The sequence below is a fragment of the Liolophura sinensis genome, chromosome 7 (assembly GCF_032854445.1).
Source record: "Liolophura sinensis isolate JHLJ2023 chromosome 7, CUHK_Ljap_v2, whole genome shotgun sequence".
Lineage (NCBI taxonomy): Eukaryota > Metazoa > Mollusca > Polyplacophora > Chitonida > Chitonidae > Liolophura > Liolophura sinensis.
The window spans coordinates 49,093,801-49,120,555 of NC_088301.1; the positions used below are offsets into that span (position 1 = coordinate 49,093,801).

At 36.0% G+C, this 26,755-nt stretch overlaps 2 protein-coding genes across 3 annotated transcripts; both read left to right on the forward strand.

The window, feature by feature from the left end:
* Positions 1-181: 181 nt before the first annotated feature.
* On the forward strand, positions 182-13,600 carry LOC135470995 (transmembrane protein 116-like). Its single transcript, XM_064750045.1, has 14 exons — positions 182-252; positions 1,581-1,624; positions 5,890-5,953; positions 6,299-6,384; positions 6,422-6,452; positions 7,397-7,495; positions 8,336-8,379; positions 8,570-8,689; positions 9,488-9,527; positions 10,006-10,092; positions 10,942-10,993; positions 11,560-11,652; positions 12,169-12,248; positions 13,262-13,600. Exons 1-14 carry the CDS (start codon positions 214-216, stop codon positions 13,397-13,399), a joined length of 1,017 nt encoding a protein of 338 aa, XP_064606115.1. The 5' UTR covers positions 182-213; the 3' UTR covers positions 13,400-13,600.
* Positions 13,601-19,440: 5,840 nt separating this feature from the next.
* LOC135471687 (transforming growth factor-beta-induced protein ig-h3-like) lies at positions 19,441-24,944 on the forward strand. 2 transcript variants are annotated; one of them, XM_064751003.1, is made up of 7 exons: positions 19,441-19,528; positions 20,633-20,842; positions 21,400-21,611; positions 22,154-22,343; positions 23,011-23,112; positions 23,329-23,442; positions 24,351-24,944. In XM_064751003.1, the coding sequence occupies exons 1-7, from the start codon at positions 19,489-19,491 to the stop codon at positions 24,452-24,454; spliced, it is 972 nt and encodes a 323-aa protein (XP_064607073.1). In that variant the 5' UTR covers positions 19,441-19,488; the 3' UTR covers positions 24,455-24,944. The 2 variants fall into 2 exon arrangements, with proteins under 2 accessions (XP_064607073.1, XP_064607072.1); XM_064751002.1 differs by lacking the exon at positions 19,441-19,528 and having other exon boundaries at positions 20,566-20,842.
* Positions 24,945-26,755: the final 1,811 nt, after the last annotated feature.

The following is a 26,755-nucleotide window of genomic DNA, read 5'->3' on the forward strand; positions in this document are numbered from 1 at the left end:
CCGAAAATATTCTCCAATATTCGAACTTACAGTACACACACATCGTGGAGACCACTTATTTTGCTTCCGGTGAATGAGCACTCGAAATTACTCTTACCTGTATGTTTTTGTAATTTTCTTGACAGCCAGGGTGTGTCAGTCATGTGCACATTGACAACCGTTACTTCTTGCTGCAGATAACCAGGAAGATGATTTTATATTTTTACTGACAGCATGAGTTCAGAGAACTGCACAATGTTAACCGAAGAGCAGGTGAGTCAATCCATCCAGGCAAGCACCGACTGTTTTGACGCTTTGACAAATAAAACTTTGCCATGCACACTCTTCAGAAAGCCTAGAAGTCGGTCGTGCAAGAGATACAAATTGAAAATTTGGAGATGGAGATGGAGTTGGAGAACGCAGAGATGCGCTGATTTGTTTGAAAGTCGGCGATGGACTCAGTGTTGCGATGAATGTCAAGATTTTAAAATAGTCCATCTAGATGGATTGACCTGGCCCAGTAGGCCTACCACGATGCGCTCGACGTTACAAGCTCGCAACTACCGTGACAACGGAATGGCTACAGTGCTGGTTGCCGTGGTACCGGTAGTTAAGTAAAAGTAACATTAAGAGTACTTTGTGAAACTTGTCATGTATTGCAACCCTAATTGTCAGATATAAAGCATCAGCATTTAACTTATTGTAAGTTTAGTACAGGTAAGGTAGAAAGAAACTCCCCTCTAGTGTAGGACAACAATCTTCAAGTGATGTATTCTACAGCAATGTTTTCATCTGCTTGTACTCCTTCAGCTCATACTATAGTATAGTATATAGTATGTGTTAACGGACCAAATTGGAGCGTAGGATGTGTTCACATGTTTTAATTGAATTAAATTAGTCCAAGATTGCTCTGTCTTTAGTTGGGCAAAACTTTGTCTGGCCAATGATGGTCCCAAACCAATGTCAGCGTGCTTCATTTAAAGGTCTGATGCAATTGCTGTGGCAGTTTGGGATGGCATTTGAGACAAACTTACCCATCAAATACATCTCCATAGCTTGAAGTTTGCAGACACTTATGTTCTTTATGTTTTTGTCTCATTGATTTATCGCAAGCACAAGGTTGATCGGTTACTTCTTAGGCAGTGTGGGACCATCCTTGGTCTAGTAAAAATGTAAGACAGTACAGTGGATGACGGCCACATCAGTGTGACCATCAGTTATGAGATTGTGAAATATCTCCATAACTAACATGAAATATCATTTTTATTGTTAAGGTAATATTTGCACACCAATGCTTAGAGAATTTACCTGAGAAAAATACCATGTAACTTCCATATGGATACGTGCAGTGCTTAAATTAGGTCATATTTAACAATCCAGAGGGAATCAGAGCAGTGAGCAGACTTCTCCAAATATAGATTTATTAAAATGGCCATGTGATCATTCCACCAGGTTAATGTTTCACTGCATTTATGGTGTATCTTCAATGATCTAGATTTTGTGTATTACGCCATCATGGCACTGACATATAGGCATGTATCAGATCTAGTAAATCCTAATGCGTATTTTTTAAATTGTATTAATTATTTCTTGATTTACAGATGCTAACAATCAGTGTGATTGAAGTTGTCACAGCTTGTCTCAGGTAGGCATATATGCATTAATGGTGTGGTCTGTGAGTTTTATGTAAATTTGAATACTTAACCTGAACCCTAGACTAAAGTTTTGTATATGACTAAATGGCTGTTTCTGATAGTTTTGTTGCTTTTAGAAATATTTTGGTTAGTTTGAAAGGTAGAATGATATCCTACTGGAAAAATGTAAATCTCAGCAGCAAAAGTAATATTTTATGGAATTTATTTCCCTGTAAAAATGTACTTCTTGGTGATAGTAGTTTTATGTATATGTAAGTTTAATTTGAACCATAAAGCTTAGTGGTAGATTTGGTGATGGACAGTGTTTAAAACATTGTGATCATCCATTGTTGATGGCACATCTCATTATAAGTGGGGTGTGGCCACAGTTAAATTACTGATTGTCCTTGGCTATTTTTCTGCACGCTATATTTAGAATGATTGCACATGTGACCCATCACATGAGCCCTAAGTTACGTGTCACTGTGGTAATTATATTGCTAACTGTGTCACATGTCACATGGGTTTTATATAGATTTTTCTGAATTGGGATTAGCTGTTACATAAGAATGCCCTGTTCAAGGAGATATGCAGAGTAGTCATTATGAAAAGGTTTATTTGACTATCATTCTTGGATGACTTTGTCTTCTGTGTTCTTTCATGCACTTAGTTTGTGGATTTGAAATGATATTCTCTGAAAATTGTCTGACAAAAACCTTTACATTATGTATATACCGTATCTTAAACACCAGATAGTGTAATTTGTTCATGAGCATTTTGCACTGTAGATGGACATACAGCACGTTGTAGTGGACAGAATTGAAAGGTGCAGATTAACATTTCATCCCTGTAAGCAGCACAGATTGTTGATATCCTGCTTATTACACTAATCTAAATGTTTTTAGGTAAAACATGGTAATATAACTTCTAGCAGGTAGATTCTTTTTAGCTGGCCTGTGTAAAATACAGGCATAACTTATGTCATATCCTGAGCGTCAGCGTCCAGTAACAGGGAAAGCAATGTTAGAGGATTAGTGTCCAGATTTAGCTAGTCGTCATAATTATAAAGATTATAATCTGTTTATACAGTATAATAGTGGGAGAGCTTCAGAGAAAGCTACTAATGATTTTAATCAACCAAAAACAATGGATTGACTGCCGTAGCTGATCTCCAGATGGCCGCCTGGTACGGCTGAGCAGGTAAATGCAGGATATTCAACGTTCCTATCGATCTACAGCTCATAATGTTTGATAAAATGGTTTGGGGATGTGAAAATATTGATATTATAGAAACCATGCAGATAAATTTTTTACGTGAAGTATTAATTATTAACAAGAGTACTCCAGATTATGTGATGTATGGAGAACTTGTGAGGTTCCCTTTGAGTGTTGCTATTAAGAAGAGAATGGTTGCTTTTCGGGCAGTTATTACTATGTGAATATAAGGATATACATAAGCTCAGGTGCTTATTTTATAAAATTATGATACCTGGTGCTATCTCAGGGTTTTATGAATGCTGATGGATAGTTCATATCCAAGATATTTTCTAAAATTTAGGCATGAATGATGTTTGCTTTCAACAGAACTTTAAAAATTTTCGTAATATTAAATATGCAGAAACACAAAGATTATAATTGATCAATACCTTTAAACCTGGAATGCTCAGATAACTGCATCCCCTGAAGAAGTCAGTTACTCTCTGTATAAAAATAATCATCAGTGAGAGAAATAGCTCATTTTTTTTCCCCTGAAAATGCCTACGAAATTTAGAACTTCAAATCATCACTGACCCATTCAGACAGGTAGATGGAGAAATATAATAAAAGTAAACAGGATTTGTACCTTATGTAATATAAATCTGATAGGTGATGAATTCCATTATTTATTGGCATGTCCTTTTTTTCCCGAAAGAAGCCAGTATATTCCTGCTTATTATTGACAAATGACAACATTGAAAAAATTTTATGATATGACGAAAAGATCAAATACAGCAGAAAATACTAGGGTGTGCAAATTTATCGCAATTGTCTTGAGCTATTTCACTACTCCTGTGTAAATCCTTGTACTACCATCTCATACATGTGTTTATTTTGTTTGCTTCATATATCGCTAATTGTCTATCTGAGCGGGATAACATTTCAAGTTTTTTCTTAAGACGTCGAGCTGGCCGAAATAAGCTGGGAATTCCTATCAAAATGATGTCATTTTCGATATGTGTTCTGACTACTCAAAAGCAAATATTGAAGTTCCAATTTATGACACTGGCATCTCTGGGCAGACTTCATATTCTGAATTTTCAGACATTGAATTTGATCTTTGTAAAGGCATTCCAACTGCAATGGCAATACGTACTGGTACGCTGCAGCTTACACTGGACATTTCATGTGTCTATCTTCGAATGTAATATTTACTGTTCTTTCCCGCTGTGCACTTCAAAATAAAATATCTTTTACAAAGACAACTGCATGTTATTGTCAGCATTCAAAAAAGCCTTCATGTAAATTTACATGTATATGGTCATGTACAATAGAAAATGTGGACGTTAGTGTACAGATAGTGCTATCTATCAGTTTTAAGTTCATATATGTGGCTATCTTTTGGGGGTACAAAATGATTCAGTCTTGTTCTGTAAATCCATGTCTTCCTGAGGGTCAAATTGCCCGAAAATTTGAAAAAAAATAACTCAAATGTTCTTTGATGACCTATTTTCACAACTGCATGCAAAGCAGCAAACAATTTCTGAAGAAATGTGATGTGCTTGTTGTTTATCTTGGAGGTTTTTAACAAAGAACTAAATAACGAAGCACTGACAGCTGACAATTGTGTGACGTAATCCTTCAGAGACTACCGACTTTTGGCAAAAAAATGCATAAAACCAGCCTCCTTATCGAGTAATTTTAAATGTCATATTACTCCCTTTTTTAATGTACCCTTTTTTAATAATTTTTTAAACCGAATGTAACAATGTATGCAGGGGGTAGCTAATTATGAGAAAATGAGAAATCTGGACACTAATCTTTGAAACAAAATGTTAGTGGTGGTATCTTAGAAAGTACTTGAGGTATTAAGATCAGGGTTTGCACACATGTAGAGTACAATAACATAATGGGGATATCCCATCATTGATTCTATATGTACATAATATGTAATTTGGTCATTTACAGTATATAATCATATATCAAATACCGTAAATTACCAAATTCCTGACTTAGTGTATTGTATATTAAAATCAGTGCTGAACAAAGTGTTAGGGTGTCTCAAAAAGAACTACATTTATTGACCTGAAGTTTTACAAACGTATAAAGCACAATGTGACAAGGAGGATGTTCCCTCACTGATGCTCTGTGTTGCCAAATTACCAAATTCACGATTCCAGTACTTATCTTTTTATGCCTTGCTACCAAATTTAAGTGTGTATAACAGTGTGATACGTAAGTGCTGGAGGGAATTTACCTTTAGTGTAGTGGTAGAAGTGTGGACTCCAAACCAAGAGGTCTCTGGTTTAATTCACCAGCTGGTAAGCCCCGTTTAAGTTGACAGGGAGTTACCTAGTCAAATGATGTTTTTTTTCAGTCAAATGATGTTTTTTTCAGACAAAAGAAAAATACAGAGTATTCCATAGTGTATGATATGTCACTTTCATTTTTTGAGGAAGACCATCATTAGGACAACAATATAAGACATGCTTTATGCTTTAGTAAGAAGTATTAATGCTATAAAGAGGCATCCTTGTATTCTGTAAGTATTAAAGGCTATGGTATTAAAAGGGTATGTAGGCGTAGTCATCCTTACATATTGAGGCTTTATTCTATGTAGTGTGTATATATGTATGTTGAAATGAGACATCTATATATCCTACAGTGAGATGTGTCATACCATCATAGATCCATATATCATCATACATGCAAAATGCCTAATTAATGTTGACTGTTACATAATTCTCAAAAGAGTTAATTATGTAAAATCACTTGTTGAAGATTTTCTCTGTAGGCTCCTGATACTATTGTGCTATGATATTAGGTACTGTACTGAAGCTTTGAGATAATATCCTCAGTGAGGCTGTGATTACCATGTTAAGGATTAAAACTAGAAGTAAACCTGTCAGCTGGATTGTTTTGATTTAAGTTTGAGGGGCTCTTTATTTTTATTTAATTCTGCATAACAAAGAAATTGATGCAAAAAATTCTTGGATGAAAAATATGTGTGTATGCATTGAAAGAACTACTGGCATGTATATTCATGGTTTGGTGCTAACTACCACTGTTTTTGTTTCAGTTTGATAGGTGCCTTTTCCATTTTGTGCTTCAGCCTAGGAAGGAGAAAAGCATGTCTGCCAGAGGTCAGTGTACATGTAGCACTAATTTAATAATTAAACTGAGAAAGTGCATTGTTATTTGCTTGACACAGAGAACTACAACCAACAGAATACAGGACTATAGTACAGTCCAAAATTTCATGGCTTTTTACCGCTTTCGTACATGTGTAAATGTTTTCTGCATAGAGAATGCATATAAACTTGCACTGTTATACTCGCTTTTAGAAAAGAAAACTCCTAAAACACATTATTCTAATTAAATAGTAAGTTTGGTTAATATCTGTGAGGTACTAAAAAAAAAATACATGGGGTATTCTTTATCATCTTATCATTCATCAGTTAGTTAACAGGAAGGTTTTCTTGGTCCAGGTGTTCCCGATTTTTCAACTGTCTGGTGCAGACGTGCTGGCATCAGTCTTCATGATAGTTGGGGCTGTACTCTACCTGTCAAACAGGTATAAAACCCTTAGATTTGGATAATGCCCACAACAGAACATGTGATATCATTACTGCCCTAACAAAGGTAAGTTTAGAATCTGACACATACCATCATATTCAAAATGTTTTGGGGGGCCTACGTGGCTCAGTTGGTTAGCGCGCTAGCGCAGCATAATGACCCAGGAGCCTCTCACCAATGCAGTCGCTGTGAGTTCAAGTCCAGCTCATGCTGGCTTCCTCTCCGGCTGTTCGTGGGAAGGTCTGCCAGCAACCTGCGGATGGTCGTGGGTTTCTTCCGGGCTCTGCCCGCTTTCCTCCCACCATAATAAGTGAAATATTCTTGAGTACGGCGTAAAACACCTATCAAATAAATAAATAAATTAAAATGTTTCATGATCTTGGTCATCTGCTTCCATGTAGAGGGGAGGGACTAAGGGAGACAACCCTATATAAGGTTACATGTATATATAAAAGTCATGGTTTTGTATGTAAAATTTCATATGTATGCATTAATACTGTCCAGTAATATGAAGTGTGGTCACTGGAGACCAAAAACTGTTGAAGAATTAACTGTGTGGCCAAACTTCAGATCCAGGGGCCACTTTCACAAAACTTCAAAAGTCACATTTCTCGTAACTTCTTTCGCAAAAGACGTTGTCTGGATTATCATTATTTATGAGAAAAGTTACAAAAAATTGATCACAATGTTTTGTGAAAGAGGCCCTAGGCCTGTTGTCAAGGTGTTTGTAGGTTGATTAATCTTGTTGTTAGTGAGGTCAAAAGCAATCATTTGACATGCTTACGACAATTTATTTTCTTATTAAGTCTGTATGTATACATTCAGTGTGAAACAATGTCTGATTTGAGTTGCTGGTTTCTTTGTATATCATTTACTTGAATATACATGTAAGCACTGGGCATTTTCACCCAGTGCAAACAGAAAGTGATATCGAACAGCAAGAAAGTGTTTGGTTTGATGATAAGAGAGTAAATGCTTTATGACATGTTTTTGATTTTTCTTGTGTGCAGAGTTTCTACATTAGCACATTTCTCCTCACAATGACTTATGCAGTTGAAGCACTTATGAGGATGAGAGATAGGCTGCACCGATCTTCAGCAATTTCTATGGTAAATGTAATCAGTAAGCTATACATCTGTTATTTATTAAAGGTAATACATGCTGTTGTGATGATAGTGTTTTTTTTTTTTTTTGAAATATAAAGATCTTTAATATAATTATTTGTGTAATTATCAAATGTGTATGTGTATTGTTGGTATATTGTTATATTTGTGTCTGTGTGAATATTGGTTTCAAGGAAAAAACTTCTAAAAATCAAAGTAGGCATCACTAAATATACCACTTAAAACTATGTTTAAATATACCTTCATTTATTTTTTTACATTTTTGTGAAATGAGATAAAGGCATTGAAATACTTGAATTCTACAGTGGGCTTTAGGGACCATGCTATTAGAGTTTAGGAAGTCTGACATCACAGCAAGTTTTTCCAACTCTAATCTCGTCACTCAGTGTTGGAATATCTCTTTTTACCCATGAGTAAAAGATTATTGAAATAATGTTCCCAAAAATTCCTTCTTTCTGGTGAACATCAGAACAAAAGCTGATGTGATGTCAGAGTTCCCAGTTACCGTCAGTATGGTTCATAAAGCCCATCATAGTATTCAAACATTTGATTGCATTTCAACAGTATAAAAAATCAGAAAAAATAAATAAAATTATTTGTGCGCATAATTTTCAGTTGTTTGTATGATGTACATCATATTTTAGCTTTCTTTTACTTTAAGCAGTATTTTATTTTCATGCAGAAAAAAGGGTTGGTGAACTATATTAACACCTTTCCCAACTACATATAATTATGCAGAAACTGTGAACACTGTGTGAATATTAAGGATGGTGTGAAAGTTGGTGGTGTTCAGTATTTTCATGTGAATTTTCTTTTATTTTGCAGAGTAGGGGAACACCATTGAAATATATTATGTATGCTGTATCATGGTGAGTGTTGATTTAAAACCAGGGAAGTAAATATTGTCTAAGTATCTTACAACGTGGGTCATTTATTTTTCAGTAAAAGGCTTTTAACCATGCTGTAGTGTGCATATAGCCCATACATGTCACATGTATTCACATGTAATTTTTCTAAATTGTGCTAATTTTAAAATCCATGTTTTTTTTTTGTTTGCAGGGCTTTTCCAGTTGTAGTTACCATACTACTACAGGCTTTCTCACAAATAAGCCAGAATGATTTTAACACTATTGGGACTAACACAACAGTTTCAGACATCATTGGCTTCAGCTGCTCATTGTAAGTATAGATGTTGTGTCGTCAGCACAGGCCTACAACATTATGCTTTAAGAAAACAAGTTTGTGGATGCCTTCAAGTGCCTTCATTGTTTAAGTATAAAACTGATTGATGGCAGGCAATCACTGAGAAGACCAAGCTGTGTTTTGAATGAATGGTATTTATGACTAAGTTTGACCATGTTGTTGATGGTAAAGTATTGTTTTATCCTACTTGCATATGTGCAAAACTTCAAGAAATTGAAATTTATTCTTCATTATGCTTTTGTATTCATTTCGTAATGAATACATCACAGTTGTTAATCATTGAGAGGGGATATTTTCCAACACAGTAGCAGTTGTAAGTAGGTTACAGCTACATCATGAGTGCATATCACCTTAAGTTAGGTATGTAAAAAAATCCCTTTCAGAAGAGCATAAAGACATTAAAATGATACTTTTGATACCAACAGCTAAGTTATTCAGATAAGAAATTAATCAAAGTTAATTTATGAAATCTCTCAAGGTGCCCCCTGAGATGACTGAATCAATCAGGATCAAGCAAAAATATGCCCCTTTAAAAACACTTTCACTTTTTTCAAAATTGTCAGTTTGAAAAAAAAAATCAACATGAATTTATACCATGGTGGTTGCGCACAGTGCAGTTATTTTCATCTAAGCAATGACATACCAGTAGTAATTTTGTTATTACATGTACTATTCTGGAGAAATAGCAAAATATGTGAGTAATGGTTAGTTGTTAATACATTCATTATGTTCTTTCTCTTTTGTAATAATTTAGTATGTTGGTCTGTGTTTCAGATGTTTGCCAGTGTTTCATTATAATGAGGACATGTGTTGGGTAAGGTTTCAGTTCCTTTTCGTTTGAGAATGTATCCCAGCAAATTCATGTCCAAATTTTTTTCTCTTCGAGAGATTGTAATACATATGTGAAGTGCACAAAATTTATACTGTTTAACTTGGAGGTTTATGATGTTTTTGAAGGTTGTTCAGTAGCTTTGGATTATAATGTGATGTAATCTGATTTTTGATGTTTTGAAGGTCGGTGTGTAATACTGGAGTATAGTGTAGTGCGACCTAATTTTTGATGTTTTGAAGGTCGGTGTGTAATACTGGAGTATAGTGTAGTGCGACCTAATTTTTGATGTTTTGAAGGTCGTTGTGCAATACTGGATTATAATGTGGTGCGACCTAATTTTTGATGTTTTGAAGGTCATTTTGTATTACTGGATTATAATGTAGTGTGATCTAATTTTTCATGTTTTGAAGGTTGTTGTGTAATACTGGATTTTAATGTAGTGTGATCTAATTTTCCTCAGGAGAACCGTGAGAATGGTATGGAATGGCACAATGCATACCGACTGCTCTTTCTGGTGCCACTCTTCCTAGTCATGGTGGTTAATGTGGTAAGATACAAGTCACACCATGCACAGATTATGTCAGTGGAGTACAGGGTTAGACTATCAGTCACTGTCAGTCATATCATACACAGTGACTTGACCACATGATTATAGTATTGTTTGCCCGCCTGAATAATAGTTACCTGAATATACATGTACTATTAACTGGTCACATCCTTTGTGACTGTCGTGAAGTACCTTAATTCTTCAACTTTTTCAACCTCCTCTGCAACCAATATTTTGAAACATTCTGAGAGAACTATGGGGTGTAGAGAAATAATTTGCATAGGTTATGAAGCTTGCATCTTTAGTGACATGGAACAGATTTTTAGTGTAATTTTCATGATAATTGTATGCGTAAATTCCACTGAAAAAAGTGCTTTAGTGGTTGAAAAGGTTGAAGTAGGCATCTATGTGTGTGTACATGTAAGTACTCCTGTCTTAGCAGTCCAAGTCCATGTACAATATAAGTGATCTCAGTACTGTATTAATCCTGTTAGATCACTGTTAATTACATGAATGTATGTTTCACAAGCACATGGTGTTTATCACTAGAATATAGCATGATTCACATGTAATAAAAAATAAAGAGCAACATTGCATTGTTAATGATTTATGTACATTTTAAGTGATCTGTGGACATTGTTATTCAAAACTACTGCTGCACTATATTACACATCACATGAAATTATTAGCTCTCAAGTTTATGAATTAAAACAAATGAAAAGCAAGTCACTTAAACAAATTCACTGGTCATATTATTAGTTCGGATGTTTTTGAGTATCAAAAAATCTTCTTGTACACTTTGTAGTACTGAAGAGCTTGATGTTTAGCAAATTTTGTATTTGTTTTCAGATATTATATATTTTCACATACAGAACTTTCAGGAAATCTTTAGTTTCAAGAGGTTAGTACAATAATTTCATTTTTGATAGTAGCTGTATTTATATGTTTATACCATTTGCATTTATATGTACCCTAATTCCTGAACATTTTCACATATAAAAACAATTTTTAGTGCTATTTATGAACGTTTTTGATTTAATTTTCGAGACAAACTACATTGGTTGGAAGTACTAATTTCAGGGCGTCACAAGAAGTATAATTTTATCCATTTACAGAGAATGATGCCTTTAGAATATGCTTGCATAAACACATTGCAAACATGCCAAAAGGTTGAAGAATTACAGTATTTATAAACATTTATATAACCCCTAGACAAAGTTAGAGGGATATACTGGAATCTCCCAGTCAGTCTGTCTGTCTGTAGACATGATTTTGTCTGTTCATCTCCTCCTAAACTACTGCGCCAAGTTTGATGAAACTTACCATACATCTTGCCAATCATTTGAACTTTTGCATGCTTATGTTTAATGGCAATCAGTTAATTAGTTTCCCCATTTAGGGCTTTGCGCAATAGTGCTAGAATAAATTCAGATTACAGCCCACATTTTGTATGAATTTTTCACTCAGGTCTTCTGGGTTACCACCAAAGAAGGGAGGAGTCTCACATCAGAAATCAGGCTATCATGTACTTAACAGTTTTCTGGATTTGTTGGTTGCCATGTAAGTTTTAAACGGTTATTCCCCTTTAAATTTAACTTCATGTTTGAAGCTGTTAGGCGGCTACGTGGTGGAAAAAAGAATTTATCTTATTTGTCAAAAGTTGTATTAAATGCTAATTTGGCTCTACTTAAGCGTGTACGCATTGCAGATGACATTGATAGCCTGACCTAGCATATTGTATCTTAGTTTTATCACTTGACATGGTGGTAAAACACGGACACAGTAGCCAGGTTTAGCTTACATTACAATTCTGAAGAAGCCCCACCATAATGTCGGCCGCCATCGTATCAGTGAAATATTCTTGAGTGCTGTGTAAAACACCAGTCAAATAAATAAATAAATAAATTCTGAAGAAGCAAGTTTTTTAAAGTATGATCTTCATTGTACAGTATCTTTTTATCTTAGTTATTGGTGCAGTAAATAGTAAATGTGTGCTTAATAATTAATAATATACTTATGATAATTATATTTGCTTAACATTGTATTAAAATTTAATGTTTATTCTTATCTTGTCAGCATTTGTTCTTGGAATTATTTCCCTAGTGATGGGACAAAGCTTTGAGATGCAGACATACTATTGGCTGTACATTTGCCAGGTAGGTGTACAGGTGTTCATTGCAATCTGCCGTTCAATAACTGTCATTGATTTTAATGTGTACATGTATGTGATGCTAGAAAATTGTGTATAGGCTTTTCAATGCAAATGTTTCATGTGTGTGTACATATTTGGGAATCTGTACCTGTGTCACTTGATTCTTTGATTTGTTTAGCTCTGCACTGAAAAAATTAACACTGGAACCAGCGTCCTTCGCGAAATACCTATCAAAATTCTTGACTTTAGGCTGTGGCCAGACCAGTGAGAGTTGGATTTGAACTTGTCATCTTCTTGGTCAGGGTCTGATCAGCTATGGTGACAATGACACTTGTTTATAAGTGAAATGAGCCATTGATAGTCTTAATTATATTAAAAACATGGGTTATAACATCTTGATGTCATTTGCTAATAAGTCTGCGGACTGTTTAGATGTTCACAACTTTTGAACAGGGTACAGGTACAGTTGATGTTTCTTCTAAACAGAACGTAAATGTAGATCGTCAGTACAGCAATCAAGCTGTTAAAATGTCGGCTATATGTATGTAGTATTACATCATTGTGATACATACATGCAAGTTGTATTTTTACACATTATATGTATGTATGCTTGGGTTTTATTCTTGTACTTATATGACAATGAGGAGTCATTAGGTGTGTGTGCATACACTGTGCCTTCCTGTGGTGGGGAGAGTCCATGCCGCCAAAGTGCTGCCGCCACTGAGGTATCATGCTGAAGACACCAGTCGTGACACCCCACCTAATCACATTATACTTACACCGGGCCAACCAGTCCTTTTTCGTTCTGCTAACCTGTCAGTGTTGCAGCAGCAAGTAGAATTTTTGAAGTCTTTGATATGACCCGACTCCGGTTTGATCCCAGGTCTCCCGAATTTAATTTACACATCATAAGGATAAATAATGGGGGTCATATTTCTCCTTTGCATTCATTCTGCCTTTAGGTCATGTTAAGTTTCTCAGTTGTGCACATTTCATCTCTCAAGTCTTTCTTTGCAGGCTGTTCTTGCTCCACTTCATGGCTTCTGCAACTGTATCATCTATGGGTGGAAGCGAAATGGCTTCAAACAGGCCCTGTCAGAAAGAAGCACCTTAGCCTCCACTAATGCAGGATCTTACCTCTCAGTCAGCCTATAGCAGTAGAGCATACAGTATCTAAAACAAATTCCTCTCTTACCTCCGTAAGATGTACATGTGTACATTGTACAAGTACATTTACAGGCATGCATTTATAACAATATATACTTTATAGGTAGAATTATTTACCTGTATCTCTTGTGGAATAGTGTTATGCATATTTACAGAATGGTAAATGTTTTACCGCTGTAATTGTTGTATCAGAACTTTTTATCTTGGGATGTGGGTGGTGGGGGTGGGGAGGGAGGGGAAGGTGTATAACTTTTAATATTTATCAAGGTCATCACTATGGTCAGATAGAGGATTTGTACATCTGCAATATGAACCATTACTAACCCTAAGTCTCCAACATGGCAGAACCCAGGTAATGATGTCTAATTCATAGTCATATTTACACTTGTATGACAACAAAATTGGCCATTTCTGCATAGATTCCATTTTGTGGAGATCTTTTTAAAGGCCACAATACATGTAAATCTCTTCTACATGTACCTGTGCCCTTTAGTTATTTCAAGTTTGTTTATTTTATTTATGTTATTTTGTACTGTTTTATAGTCAATCATACCTGTTCATAGAAGGTGGCATGTGTAATAGCATTATCAGATTACCACCATATTGTTCTCATATACCACTTTACGTATATTTCGTCATCAAATATATATACGCATGGTTTGTATAATAACTGTACAGGTATGTACGTATAGAAGTATAAAAGGACAGGGACTACTTTTACAGAACTTAAAAAATCTAACTTTTTTTGGTGTAGCATTGTCTTGTAGGTTATATTGTTGCTATACTTCTTTTTGTAATTAGTGAAATGTGTATGAAGAAATATATTTATAGTCCAGAAAATGAAAATAATAGATCTGTTGGTATTATTTTAAAGGTTGAGGATGATGACTGAGTTTATAGAAGGAAAAGATAAAGTATTTACAGATTACTTTTTAAAGCATCTTTATTTACATGTGTATTTATTCTCATAATATTGGTGTAATAAAACATGTTACAGGTTTTGGTTATAGCTCAGAGGAATTATTTATATATAGATTTTTTGAATTCAAGAAATATTGGCAAGGTAAAATTTATTGGTAAGTATGGCGTATGTCATTAAAAATATTCTTAGTTCTTTCTTTAATCCTTTCTCTTGGCTAAATGTTATGCTGAATAAGCTAATTTAAAAAAAAATTTTAGAAGCTTTTTTGTGGGCCAGTTTTTATATGCATACTTGTATACTTTCCCTTCCACTTTTTTTTGTTGTGGTTTTGTTTTTCTTTGTTTTAATATGTTCCTTATTTCTTTTAACTCCTTCACATCACTTTATACATGCTTATTGTTCCTTGGTTCTGTGAATTCTACATGTTATATTTCTGTTTTATGACATCTACTTCCCTGTGTTTTTCCATAATTTTGTCTTTTTGCTTAGATGGTATTTCCATGACATTATTGTAACAGATTCCCATGATTTTCAGTCAGTGAGCTAAGGGGTGAAAGGTTGTTTGTTATTGTTCTGCACCACAGGTAAGGTCTTTCTTGCATGTTAATCACTGTGACTGAGAAACATTCTTGTAGATGTTTATTTACTGGCCATCACTGATATACTTTTGTATATACGAAGTTATGTCCTTTTTTTTAATCAATATATGTCAAAGTAATTATTGTACTGTAATGACAGTTTTGTAGGATTTTTTTTTGACTTGTATTGGCCACAGATGTCTTGTCATTATCTTCCACCCATCATTCATTAACCTGACTTGTTGTTCATGATGAATATTTATGACTTCATTGTAAGATACTAATCAACTAAATCAGCAAGCAGATAACTATAAAATTGTCATAGTAAATGTCATTTTTCAAACTCATTGTGGTATCTGTTTACATGAGGAACATTTGTGTACAAAACACAAACTCCAAATATACCATTGTCCCGTATTTTATAAAACTTAAAATATTTTATGTAAAGCTGTCTGTTGCAGGCATTTTCAAATCACAAGTGCATATTATACTTTGTGAAGGAACTGTTACATATTTATTGATATTTACCCACCGCAGAAACAGAGTGCATAAGTTTTCAAGTGTATAGTACAGCTGTTGTATGTATTCTTGACATGTTTTATATTCTTGTATGAGTGTCTTTTCATTTTTACGCATATATAATCTTTAAATTTCATAAAAATATGTTTTACTACCTACATAAAATGTGCTAATGTCTTCTCTTGCATCAGATATTTCTTTGCTATATTTTTGTATGGTTGTAAATTGTTGCCTATAATCAAAACATAATTTTTTGTCAATGCGTAAGAAAAAGTTCTTTCTTAGGTTGGAAGAGTAAACCATTTACTGAAGAATTCTTTCTTTTGATTGTGTGTCCTTGTTGATCACTTTTTGTAACCGTTTATGCTTGGCATGTGTTTTTTTCATGAGCTGTTCAAGTCCTGTTTTGGTTTGAAACTTGGTTCCGGTAATAAATCCAACTAGTGAAAGATTTTTCATTGTGATCTCATCTTAGTGTGATGGTGGCAGTCTAGATTTGTATTTCCACAGGATTTAATCACTTTATGGATCAACAGATTTTACAGGAATTTGATCAGTGTAGTCCTAGATCAGTGTAAATATCCTCAATTTTTAATCTAACTGTTAATCTAACTACAAGTACTTATATCAGCGAGTAATAACCACATGTAGCTCTGGTCAATGGAAATTTGAAACTGAAAACCTGTTTTTTTTTTTGGAAATAAAAAAAATAAAGGGAAAGGATTGTATGAATCTAACTATACATCATGTAGTTTCTTTCCACAGTAAACAGCCACTCTTTGTATTTTAAGGAAACATCATGAATTTCATACTACGTATAGAAAGATGATAATGTATATGTATATGCATGAATATGAATCTGGAAAGTGTACAGATGTACAATGTATATGAATCAGAAGAGGTGTATCTATATAAGTTTTATGTTGTCCTCAATTATGTTAATACAAAGCAAGATATCTTAAGAACTACAAACATGGTTTATTGTACTGGCTTGTTACATTTATATTTTTGCATAATGAATCTTACTTGGTGTTGCGTATTTGGATGTATAATTAAGCTTATCTTGCGTAAATTGTGATGATTTTATAATCTACGTCACAAGTTGTTAGTTCAAAAACTAGTTTGTCAAGGATACTCCATCAAACGCCATCATTCTAAGTCTCTCAAATTTTACAATGAGTATGACACTCTCGTTGGCAGGTATGGACAGAGCGTTCAGAATCTCTGTCGATCTGCATTGTGATCAACCACATAGACGGCGCTGTTACCCTTATGTACATATCTATCGCGTACATGGTATTTAACAACATAGATGGCGCTGGTTGCCGAGTGTAACTGTCTATCTTGTAGGCAGCTTTTATACAGACCAGCATGTTATGTGTGACATCATAGATGGCGCCTCTTGTAGCATGAGATCCTTTCATATTAATGGGAAAGACGTAATCACCCGTTACTTTTGAATCACAATCTGTTCAGTTAAGGTCATTTTCGAACTGTATCTAATACCGCTTAACCTGAGGCTAGGGGCCGTAAAGGCAGTCATGCTCATTTCTTTTGCATGATGCCTCTATGAACAGTTGCGATCAAAGCACGACTGAGATACCTTGTTCAATTGTTATTTGACCTGGAACTCATTCATGGACTACGAATTTGAACTTTGATATGGAATTCATGCCCAGAATATCCACTGTCTGCCCGGCATCATTGAAAACTGATGATCGTCTATCTCTTGTGTGTCACCAGCTTTTTTTCCTATTTGTATAATTTCTTACATAGCCTACCTTTGTCTTTGGGAGCTAGTGTTAAACTTTGTTTTGACAATGGATCTTGCGATTATCGACTTAGAACGCCCTTTACAGACTACGAATGGTATATGAATGTCAGACATGACGCTTATATTTAAGTAATATGCAATAATTTAGTAATACCCACAGGTTTTACATAATTGATGTAAATAAACAATGATACACTTTTATACCTGTTTTCTTTTTGTGTCTACCAATGTAGATGGACATTGTGTTCTTTTTTATCATGACATACATTTGCTCAAACCTGTACCATTCGGGTTTGACAGATATGAACTGATGTATGCATCTGTGCAATAAGACATTTACCTTCTCATACCATAAATATCTCATTTTAAATCATATCATGTCCCTAAAGTATGCTTTGAAATTCAATAATTTTTTCAATGTGGCTTTGTTGTGGTGACTTAAAATGCTTGTCTTACCCATCGGTGCCACACAGAACTAAGCCTTGGACAGGGAATATAACAGTTTATAGGACCTTGATTACAGTATGCAGTTCTTGTTATGCCTGCTTCTTTTTGTGCTAACGTTTGATTAAAGAGATACAGAATAGATTCTGATTGGCTGATTTGAGAGATAGGCAAGTCCAGGATAAGCCTTGCCTACCCTAATTCTTCTAATTTTTAAGAATCTTACATTTCTGTTCCAGCCTTTTGGAAAAGTAAAGATGTGAGTACGTTGTTCGTTAGGTGGGCTAACCATATGAGGAAAAAAAGACACTCAATATTCCTGCTAGAACTACGTATATGTTGGCTAAAATGAGCAGACTAGGCGTCGCAAGAGTTAGAAGAAATAGCTGAATTTTAGATGTATCCACTGTCAGCCAATCAACTTAATGTACCTCTTTCGTCGGCTTAATTGCCACTCCAGATGATGACTGAACCATCTCAATTCATTCAGCACCGAACACAGCGAAACCAGACAGACAAATTATTGCCGAATTCACAGTGACGACTGTGTCCACAGGCGAGCAATTCTGTGATATCCAGAGAGCACTTTTGACAACTATACTCTCTGATAAACACTCAGTTGTTCCCTCCTATTGTCTTTTTTATTGAAACGTACCTCCATGCACTCAATTTGTTACCTCAAACTGGGATTAAGATAGACGTCTATCGTAATCTCAGCCTTAATTAACCACTCATTTTATTGATGGTCTTCTTAGATAAACACTTAATTGTCATCAACTGCACCAACTCGACTTTTCGGTTACCTACTCAACACCCCAAGGGCTGAATCACTCACTAATGGACACCTCACATAATGAGTCATTTAGTCAATAGACACCTCAGATAATAAGCCATTTAGTCAATAGACACCTCACATAATAAGCCATTTAGTCAATAGACACCTCACATAAGCCATTTAGTCAATAGACACCTCACATAATAAGTCATTTAGTCGACAGGCACCTCAGATAATAAGTTATTTAGTCAATAGACACCTCAGATAATAAGCCATTTAGTCAATACACACCTCAGATAATAAGCCATTTAGTCAATAGACACCTCACATAATAAGTCATTTAGTCGAAAGGCACCTCAGATAATAAGTCATTTAGTCAATAGACACCTCAGATAATAAGTCATTTAGTCAATAGACACCTCAGATAATAAGCCATTTAGTCAATAGACACCTCAGATAATAAGTCATTTAGTCAATAGACACCTCACATAATAAGTCATTTAGTCGACAGGCACCTCAGATAATAAGTCATTTAGTCAATAGACACCTCAGATAATAAGCCATTTAGTCAATACACACCTCAGATAATAAGCCATTTAGTCAATAGACACCTCAGAAAACCAATGTGTTCCCAGAGCATGTATTGAACCTTGTATATTATGAGAATGTTATGAGTGTTGTATTTAGACAACTCTGTATACATGTATTACAACTCTTGCGATAGAAAAATTGGATGGAATCGACCGAAATGAGCCTGTATTAACATGCACACATATCCACGTCACTGAGTCGCTTCATTGACGATGCATTAATTTAAAACCATGTACCTTGTTGCTAAGTACGGTGGTAATCTATACCCACTGGACGATCTGCACGTATGTGACTGCTCAGTCCGAAATTTTGTACAATGTATACCTTGATATCATTATGTACATAATGTGAAATTATAATTTATCACAAAAATAAACTTACGGATATATCTGCATAGTATATATGGTCTTTACACCTGCAGGTATATATACCAGTGCTCTCATCCTCGTTACCTGAAGGAATGAGAAGTTACATATGGTACCAATAATCAATGGCTTAGTTATATACTTTACAGGTAAGTAACCTTTGTCTTGACTTGTGAGGTGCATGCTTATTTTATTTCTCTGTGTTTCAGTATAAAAGGTTTCAGCTTAAAGGTACATGGCTTAAATAAGGCTAACTATTTAAGTCCACGGCACGTTGTGAACACCACCTTTTGATACGAGGTTACTATATGTAGTTATTGTTCATCACGTGCTGTTTGCCCCTTGAACCTTTGGTTCTTCACGAGGCGCAACTGTCTTCGCATCAAGAGGTCTGTGATTTTGACGTTTTAAATATAGTGACCGACAAGCACTTACATATGGCTTGTTAAGATCTTGATTGGTCATTTGCGAACATTTGTGCAAGGTTATATACTGTCTGTGTAGATGTATATCCCACGGACATGCACTAAAATGCAAAACATATCGACGATATAGAGGTCAAGGTCTGGTCAGGACCATTGTAAGTTACATTAAAATGATGAAAACTACAGAGTGGCAAAATGAAATGTATGGATGATAGCAGAAGGTTTCTGATAAAACGAAATGATTCGAACTACATGTATGTCAAGGATGACGGTAATATCTTTGTGTAATCGACAGTTTTCTTCTGTGACCTTGACAAAGAATTGGTCTTAAACAAGACATTTCTTCAATACTTTAAGATGTTTACAAGGTACCTGACAAACCTGAGTTGTTCACCCCGGTTTTCTTTACTCATAAATCTGACCACCGTTATTTTAGTGAAAAATTCTTGAGAACTAGGTTAAACAACAGTCAATCAATCAGTCAATCAATTATCCATTACTTGTAATCAACGCCATTACGTATGGTAATGTATGTACTAATTTCATCGATATCAAATCCTTGCCTCACGATGAACCAGGATTCAGAACGCCTACATGGTTTCTCAGCCATTTACATGGGCGTGTCATGGAATAGGCGGCGAGCACGACTTGGGAAACTTTGTGTCACGCTTTTACGTATCATATGACTCCTTGGGGCTATATAAATTCGAAATGAGCATCACTATCTATCTTTTCATTTAGCGACCAACGTATATACATAGTGCATAATGGCGTACAAACTTGTGTTGGCTCTTCTGGCCTTTGGTGTATCGTCTTCCTTTACTGCAGACGCCGCCACATTTCAGAGCAAATATGACGCATCTGCTAAGCTCAAGTCAACCAAGCTTGCCGTGACCAGATTCAAATCTACCAGCTGGGCGTTTATGGATGCCATCCCTCTGTGGCTCGATATGGCCACCATCTTGAGGTTTCTGGGAGATTACAGATTTGTAGGTTTGCTGAAAGATGCTGATGTGTACACGAATTTGAGCATGGCAGGTAAAGATAATACTTTTCTTTATTCATAATTTGCTCTCTTCATAATTAGCTAAATTGCGATTTAGAATTAATCTTAGCATTTTGAAAAAAAAATGTCTGAATTATTGAATTATTATTTATTATTGTGTCTCACTAGTGAAGTTTTATGGAATTGTCAAAACTCCAGTAACATGTATTTAAGTTATCATTTTAGAATAACTATTCTGATTATAACTGAGACTGTATACAGGAAAGCTCAAAATCTCGCTGATCCTGGGAGGATTCCATCTCACCTCACGTACGCACCAATTATGTCCCATGACATCTTGTAAATCTCTATATCTATTAAATTGTTGAAATACTTTACTGGTCGTATGCCAAAATGTTACTTCCGTTTTAATCTGGTGGTTGTAGATTGCATATTGGAAACTATGGAATAACAGGTGGCATACCATAAATATAGTAGGTTTAATTTTTAATGGATTACGCTTGAATTATTTCCTTATTAGGCCTAGAAACGGATCGTTCGTTCATTGCCAATTACTTGATTAAAGTATAATCTTTGATATTTCACACAGGTCCGTTTAGTGTCTTTGCGCCAAACAACATGGCCTTCATCCTGTTGCCACTACCTGAACAGAAGCTGTTGTACAATAAGACGTACGCTGAAATGCTGGGGAAATACCACGTGGTTGATGGTCTCTACCGTTACGTGTCTTTCGGAAACGATCTGCTGGTGCCTACAGTCCTCGGACCTAACCTTAGGTTCAATATCTACAGATCAGGATCTGTAAGCTCTAAGAAGAAACTATTCCATAAAAATGATTTATTTGATTTATTTTATTGGAGATTTGCGCCATCATCAAGAATATTTCACTTATACGGCGGTAACCAACATCATGGTGGGAGAGTTTTGGTGAAACACACCCACCCTCATCCTACTTACGATCCACATAAATTAAGATAGCCTTGACTATCACGTAAACCTACAACCAATATCTACCTGGATAGTACATAAATGTGAACATATATGTATTGACTTACAGTTACATGTATGTATTTGAATATTTAGATAATCGTAAATACGGCTTAAATTTTTCATAGAATCTGCCTCTGAAACCATGTGTATATTTCCACTTTGATTTCATTTATCGTGTCGTTTATTGGAGAGATGCCGTGCTGTATCATGTTAGTGAAGTGGTCATTATGTAAATGACATTATCTTCGCCACATAGATGTCACTCGCGACATTGAAGATTGATACCTGAATCTTCAGAAATACTAAAACACTGGTATGATCAATTTTTTTCTGTTTATATGCTAACCTTATAGTTACGTACAGTGAACGGGAAACCCTTGGTATATGGAGAGTTCGAAGCTAACAATGGCATCGTGCACCAGATGAACGACATATTGATGGATATACCCACCAGAACCATCAAGGAGATCGTTGGCAACAGTTCCACTTTGACCATGCTCTACCAGGCACTAAATAACTCAGATATGCTGAAACTCTTAGACGGTGAGTGTAATCGCCAGTTCTTAATGTGTGTGCACATGTTTATCTCTAGGCTTCTTTCGTCCTGTTGATTCTCCAGTAAAAGTTGGTCAAACGTGCATCAGTGTGGACCTTTGTTGGCAGATAGTTTTGGGTATCACCAGAAGATGACTACATAGCTCTTGGAAATGTTTTGAGTGCGAGACTGACTTCTGTTCGAATCTAGTTTTTGCCGGATCGGCTGAGGAATGACATCAGAAGACATCATTATTTGTCCACAAGGCTCATATCGACCCGCCACCCTTCTATGCTACGCCCGTTTGTTCAAGATATGATTAACTATGAGAGTTCGCGGATTATTGCCTGGTGTTGTGTATATATATTTATAAGCATCAATCAAATAAATTCAGCACTCATAGCCAGTAACAGTATTATGACGTGTGCATTTGTTGTTGTTGTTTGTTTTTGCTTTTTTTATCCAATTCGAGGCCAAAACGAATTCAGGCGGGGTAACTCCGCTGAAATCTACGTTTTACTGTAAATTTTATATTAAGGCTTTGCCTTGCAGAAACCATAGGTCACCGTTTTCCAAATGCTGGTGAACATCCCGCCATCTCCCTATCCAGCTCTCTTAAATGCAGTGTTTGGTAGTTTTCAATATCAAATCCACCAACTGTTATATATTACACAGGCCCTGGTCCTTTCACCTTGTTTGCACCAACGGATGCCGCCTTCGCCAAACTGCCACCCGGATCTGTAGACAGCCTGCTTCTCAACACCACCGCGCTCACAGGTAAACCACTTACAAGTACACAGAACGGTCAAACACCTGTTTTCAGTAATTTAAGTTATAATAAGGAACAAAACTGTTTTTTTGATTTTTTATTTAGAAGGATTAACAAAATAAAAAGAGCTATATTGTTTCCAGTAAAATCGTTACTTTCTTAACAGAAATCGCTTCAATATATGGATAATACATGCATTTAGTCCCTGCTTTATTATATTTCAGACTTTGTTCAGTATCACATTGTCTCCAGCACTTACTTCCACATTGGCCTGGAAGCCGGTAAACTGACAGCTCTGAACGGAGGTTATATCGAAGTGGAGGAGAACGTCCTCACAGGTATGACAATTTAATTCTCTGATAGACAAGTGTGCTATTTACTTTATGTAAGCCTGCAGGTATGCATAGCGATTAATCTTAATATGATAGACAAGTGCTCTTCCTGAACTCAGAAAAGAGGTTTACTTGACTGGTAACCCATTATGATCTTGATTTCCATGACCGACCTGTGTGCCTATATGCACGATTTACCTCGCGAATTATTTCAACTCAAACCTTCAGTATGAATATCCTGCGGTGAAATAGTATAGTAAAACATGATGTCGCTGTTTCATGGATGTAAAAAAAGATGAGTCATAACATGTACAAAGTCTTGAAATGTCCTTTTGTTAAGATATCCTATGAAAGATAAGAAATGAATTGAGGTCCATTAGATCAACATCTGAAATCCTACTACTTTCCTTTATTTTTTATACATTTTTTTAAAGAGTTGAATGCATGGAAAGTTTCGGTATTTTGAGGCCTTTCCCGCTCTAATCACAACATTCATTATTGGAATTCCGTCCGAGTAAAATAATGATCACAAAAAAATTCGCCTCTAGGTGCATTAAAAAAAAAAGGGGCATGGTATGACGTTACACTGGCAGTATACATTGTTCATAAAGCTTACCTTATAGTATACAATTACCAGAAAACATTTCAGTGCATTTAGTTCATTGAAAAAATAATCTAAAAAAGAACAAACTAAGTCTTTTAAGAGACTTTCTCTCCATTTTATTTTTCTCATTTTCTCATTTTTACGTGGTCTTATTCTGTAAGAGAAAATGGTTTTCCCAGTTCAGGTTCCGGTATGTTTTGGGCTCGCTGTTTGATTATGACAGAGTCGATTACTTTCTAGCAAAATATACACGCAGCAAAAGGAAGTAAGGTAAGAGTTACTTTAATTTCTTTATGTTTGCGTTATTTAGGTCTAACCATCAACGGGGCGAACATAACAAGCGCTGATGTCCTAGCTACCAATGGTGTCATCCAAGAGCTGGACGGCGTTTTGGACCCAGCTTCATCGCCTTGAAATTGCTAACCATATTCAAAATCGCAGTGTTTAGAGTATAGCCTTAACAACGTTTCTAAAAAAAAATAGGGTACCGACACAGTAACCATCTTCTTCCGTGCATATACGGGAGCTGAACCAATCTGTTTGCTGCTATAATGAAGCTTTTGTCACCAATAAAGCGCTTGTAAACCATGAAACGTATGTGGGGTCCATTTTTTTACAAATTCAAGGTAATAATTGTTGGACATGTTACGTTCAGGTGTGTGTGGAAGTTTTATGTTTTGCTTTTCACAACTTTTTAAACTTACTTACATAGCGGTTAAAATGAGAGTCATTTTGCTCTCAGCTCTCCCTGACCGTGGAGACTTCGTGCCGACTTCGTGCCAAACAGCTGTCGACAGTGCTCGGAGGGACCTTTGCACATCGAGCCTGAAACTTGGAACTTGACAATGAACCGTTTAAAAAAAATAAGTCTGAAAGTTCACAACAATATTGTAGAAGTTTGGAAAACCATTCTGTTAGACTCTTGGATTGGTAGAATGAAGGGCAGCGGTGTAAACACATAGCCTAACACCCTAATGTCCCATTCACCCAAACATCGACCAGACAAACAGAGGAATTTATTTATTTTCATGGTGAATGATGCTGAACCTAAACTCATTCCACTTATTCAATGACAGTCAAGTTCCAGGAGGTAACGGAGCATTTCCCACATAAAGCCTCTGCATCTTGCCAGGTACATGACAAACAAGCCATCTTATATTGGTCTTTCGTATATATTAAGGTAGATACCAGTGACAAGGCCAGGAGGAGAAGAAGTGTTAAACACAATCAGTATCAATAGTAGAGGGCAACTGGTAGAGTATGTTCCAATGTCTGATAGCTTTATACACTTAAAATAAAAATTTTTTGAAGGGATACAGACATGATCCGGGCTGGCCGATAGTGAAGAAATATACACAAAGAAAAAAATTAAGCACCACATGGAAAGTCTGAACGGACACATTAAATCATTGCTGTTGGGAGATTACTGGCAAACTGATATCGCAGCAACGGTTGTGGTCAAAAAGTGTAACATTCTGTCAATAAGAAAACACAGTTACAATTTATTCAGGATATCGTTAGCCAAATCAAAAGTGTATTTTTCACAAAATAAAAGAACTTTGTAAGTATTGAACTTCAGAGTTCATCTGGCGTCAATAAGCGTACATGTTTAAGTAAAAAGGTCACTTTGCTTCATAGGGCGTAAAAGGATATGTAAAAATGTCACTTTAAGTGTGAAGAACACATCCCTAGAACCAAAGGTTAATTGTGCGTATAGCCCCAAGTCAAGATGACGGCTTCTGATCTGCGCCTCATCCCTCCAGTGAGACGTCGGATCTGAGGTGTAACTGTAACGTATAGTGACCAAGTCCAGTTTGCAGTCGTGCGAAATGCACCCCCAAACCATTACAGAACCCCGTCCATAGGGAACATATGGGTGGATGTTCGTGGTGTATAAACTGTGTTTTTGTTCCTCCAAACCCCCATTCGTCCATCTGTAACGTTGAGCAAGAACCGACTTTGTCCGATCAATGGATTCTACCCCAAGTCCTCAAACTGCAACCTCGTCGTGCCAAACACCATACCAGACGTATCCGTTGATGACGATCTGAGAACAGGGGGCGTTTGATGACTCAGTCTTGACCTCAGCCTTACGGCTTTCAAGCGGTTTCTCACGGTTCTTGTGGACAGACGTCTGTTGGGTAGCCACTGTCGCTTCAAAGACGGACTTAATGCCAATGGCTGAAGTCGCTATAATGTTACAGGTGGTCGGCCGAAGCGTGGTCGGTCTTTCACAGCATTAGTTTCACCTGTTTTCTCACCGATCGGCTTATCACTGTATAATGGCAGCCCAATTGACGCCCGACAGCTTTGAACAACCCTGCGGAGCGCATACCGATAATTTGCCATCTTTGCTCCTTTGATATACGCCTTCGTTCCATGTTCACGAAAGATTAGTCCACATTGTACAACATCGACCTTAAGTACAAAAATTTGAAGGGCAAGCATACTAAATTTTGCATAATTGCTCGAAAAAATTTTTTTTGTTGCAGAACATGCGACTTACGTTACTGTCAAACATGAGGACATCATTCTTGTCATCATCACAACTGGCATTACAGTTAATAATGGGGATTTCTTTTAATTGAGCTTAGTTGGCGGGGGGGGGGGGGGGGCTTAACGTTTTTCCTTGTGTATAATTTTCTGGGCTAAAGCCGGCTGCCTTGCTTACACTTAAATAAACATGCCATACCCGTACCTAAAATTCAGCTTAAG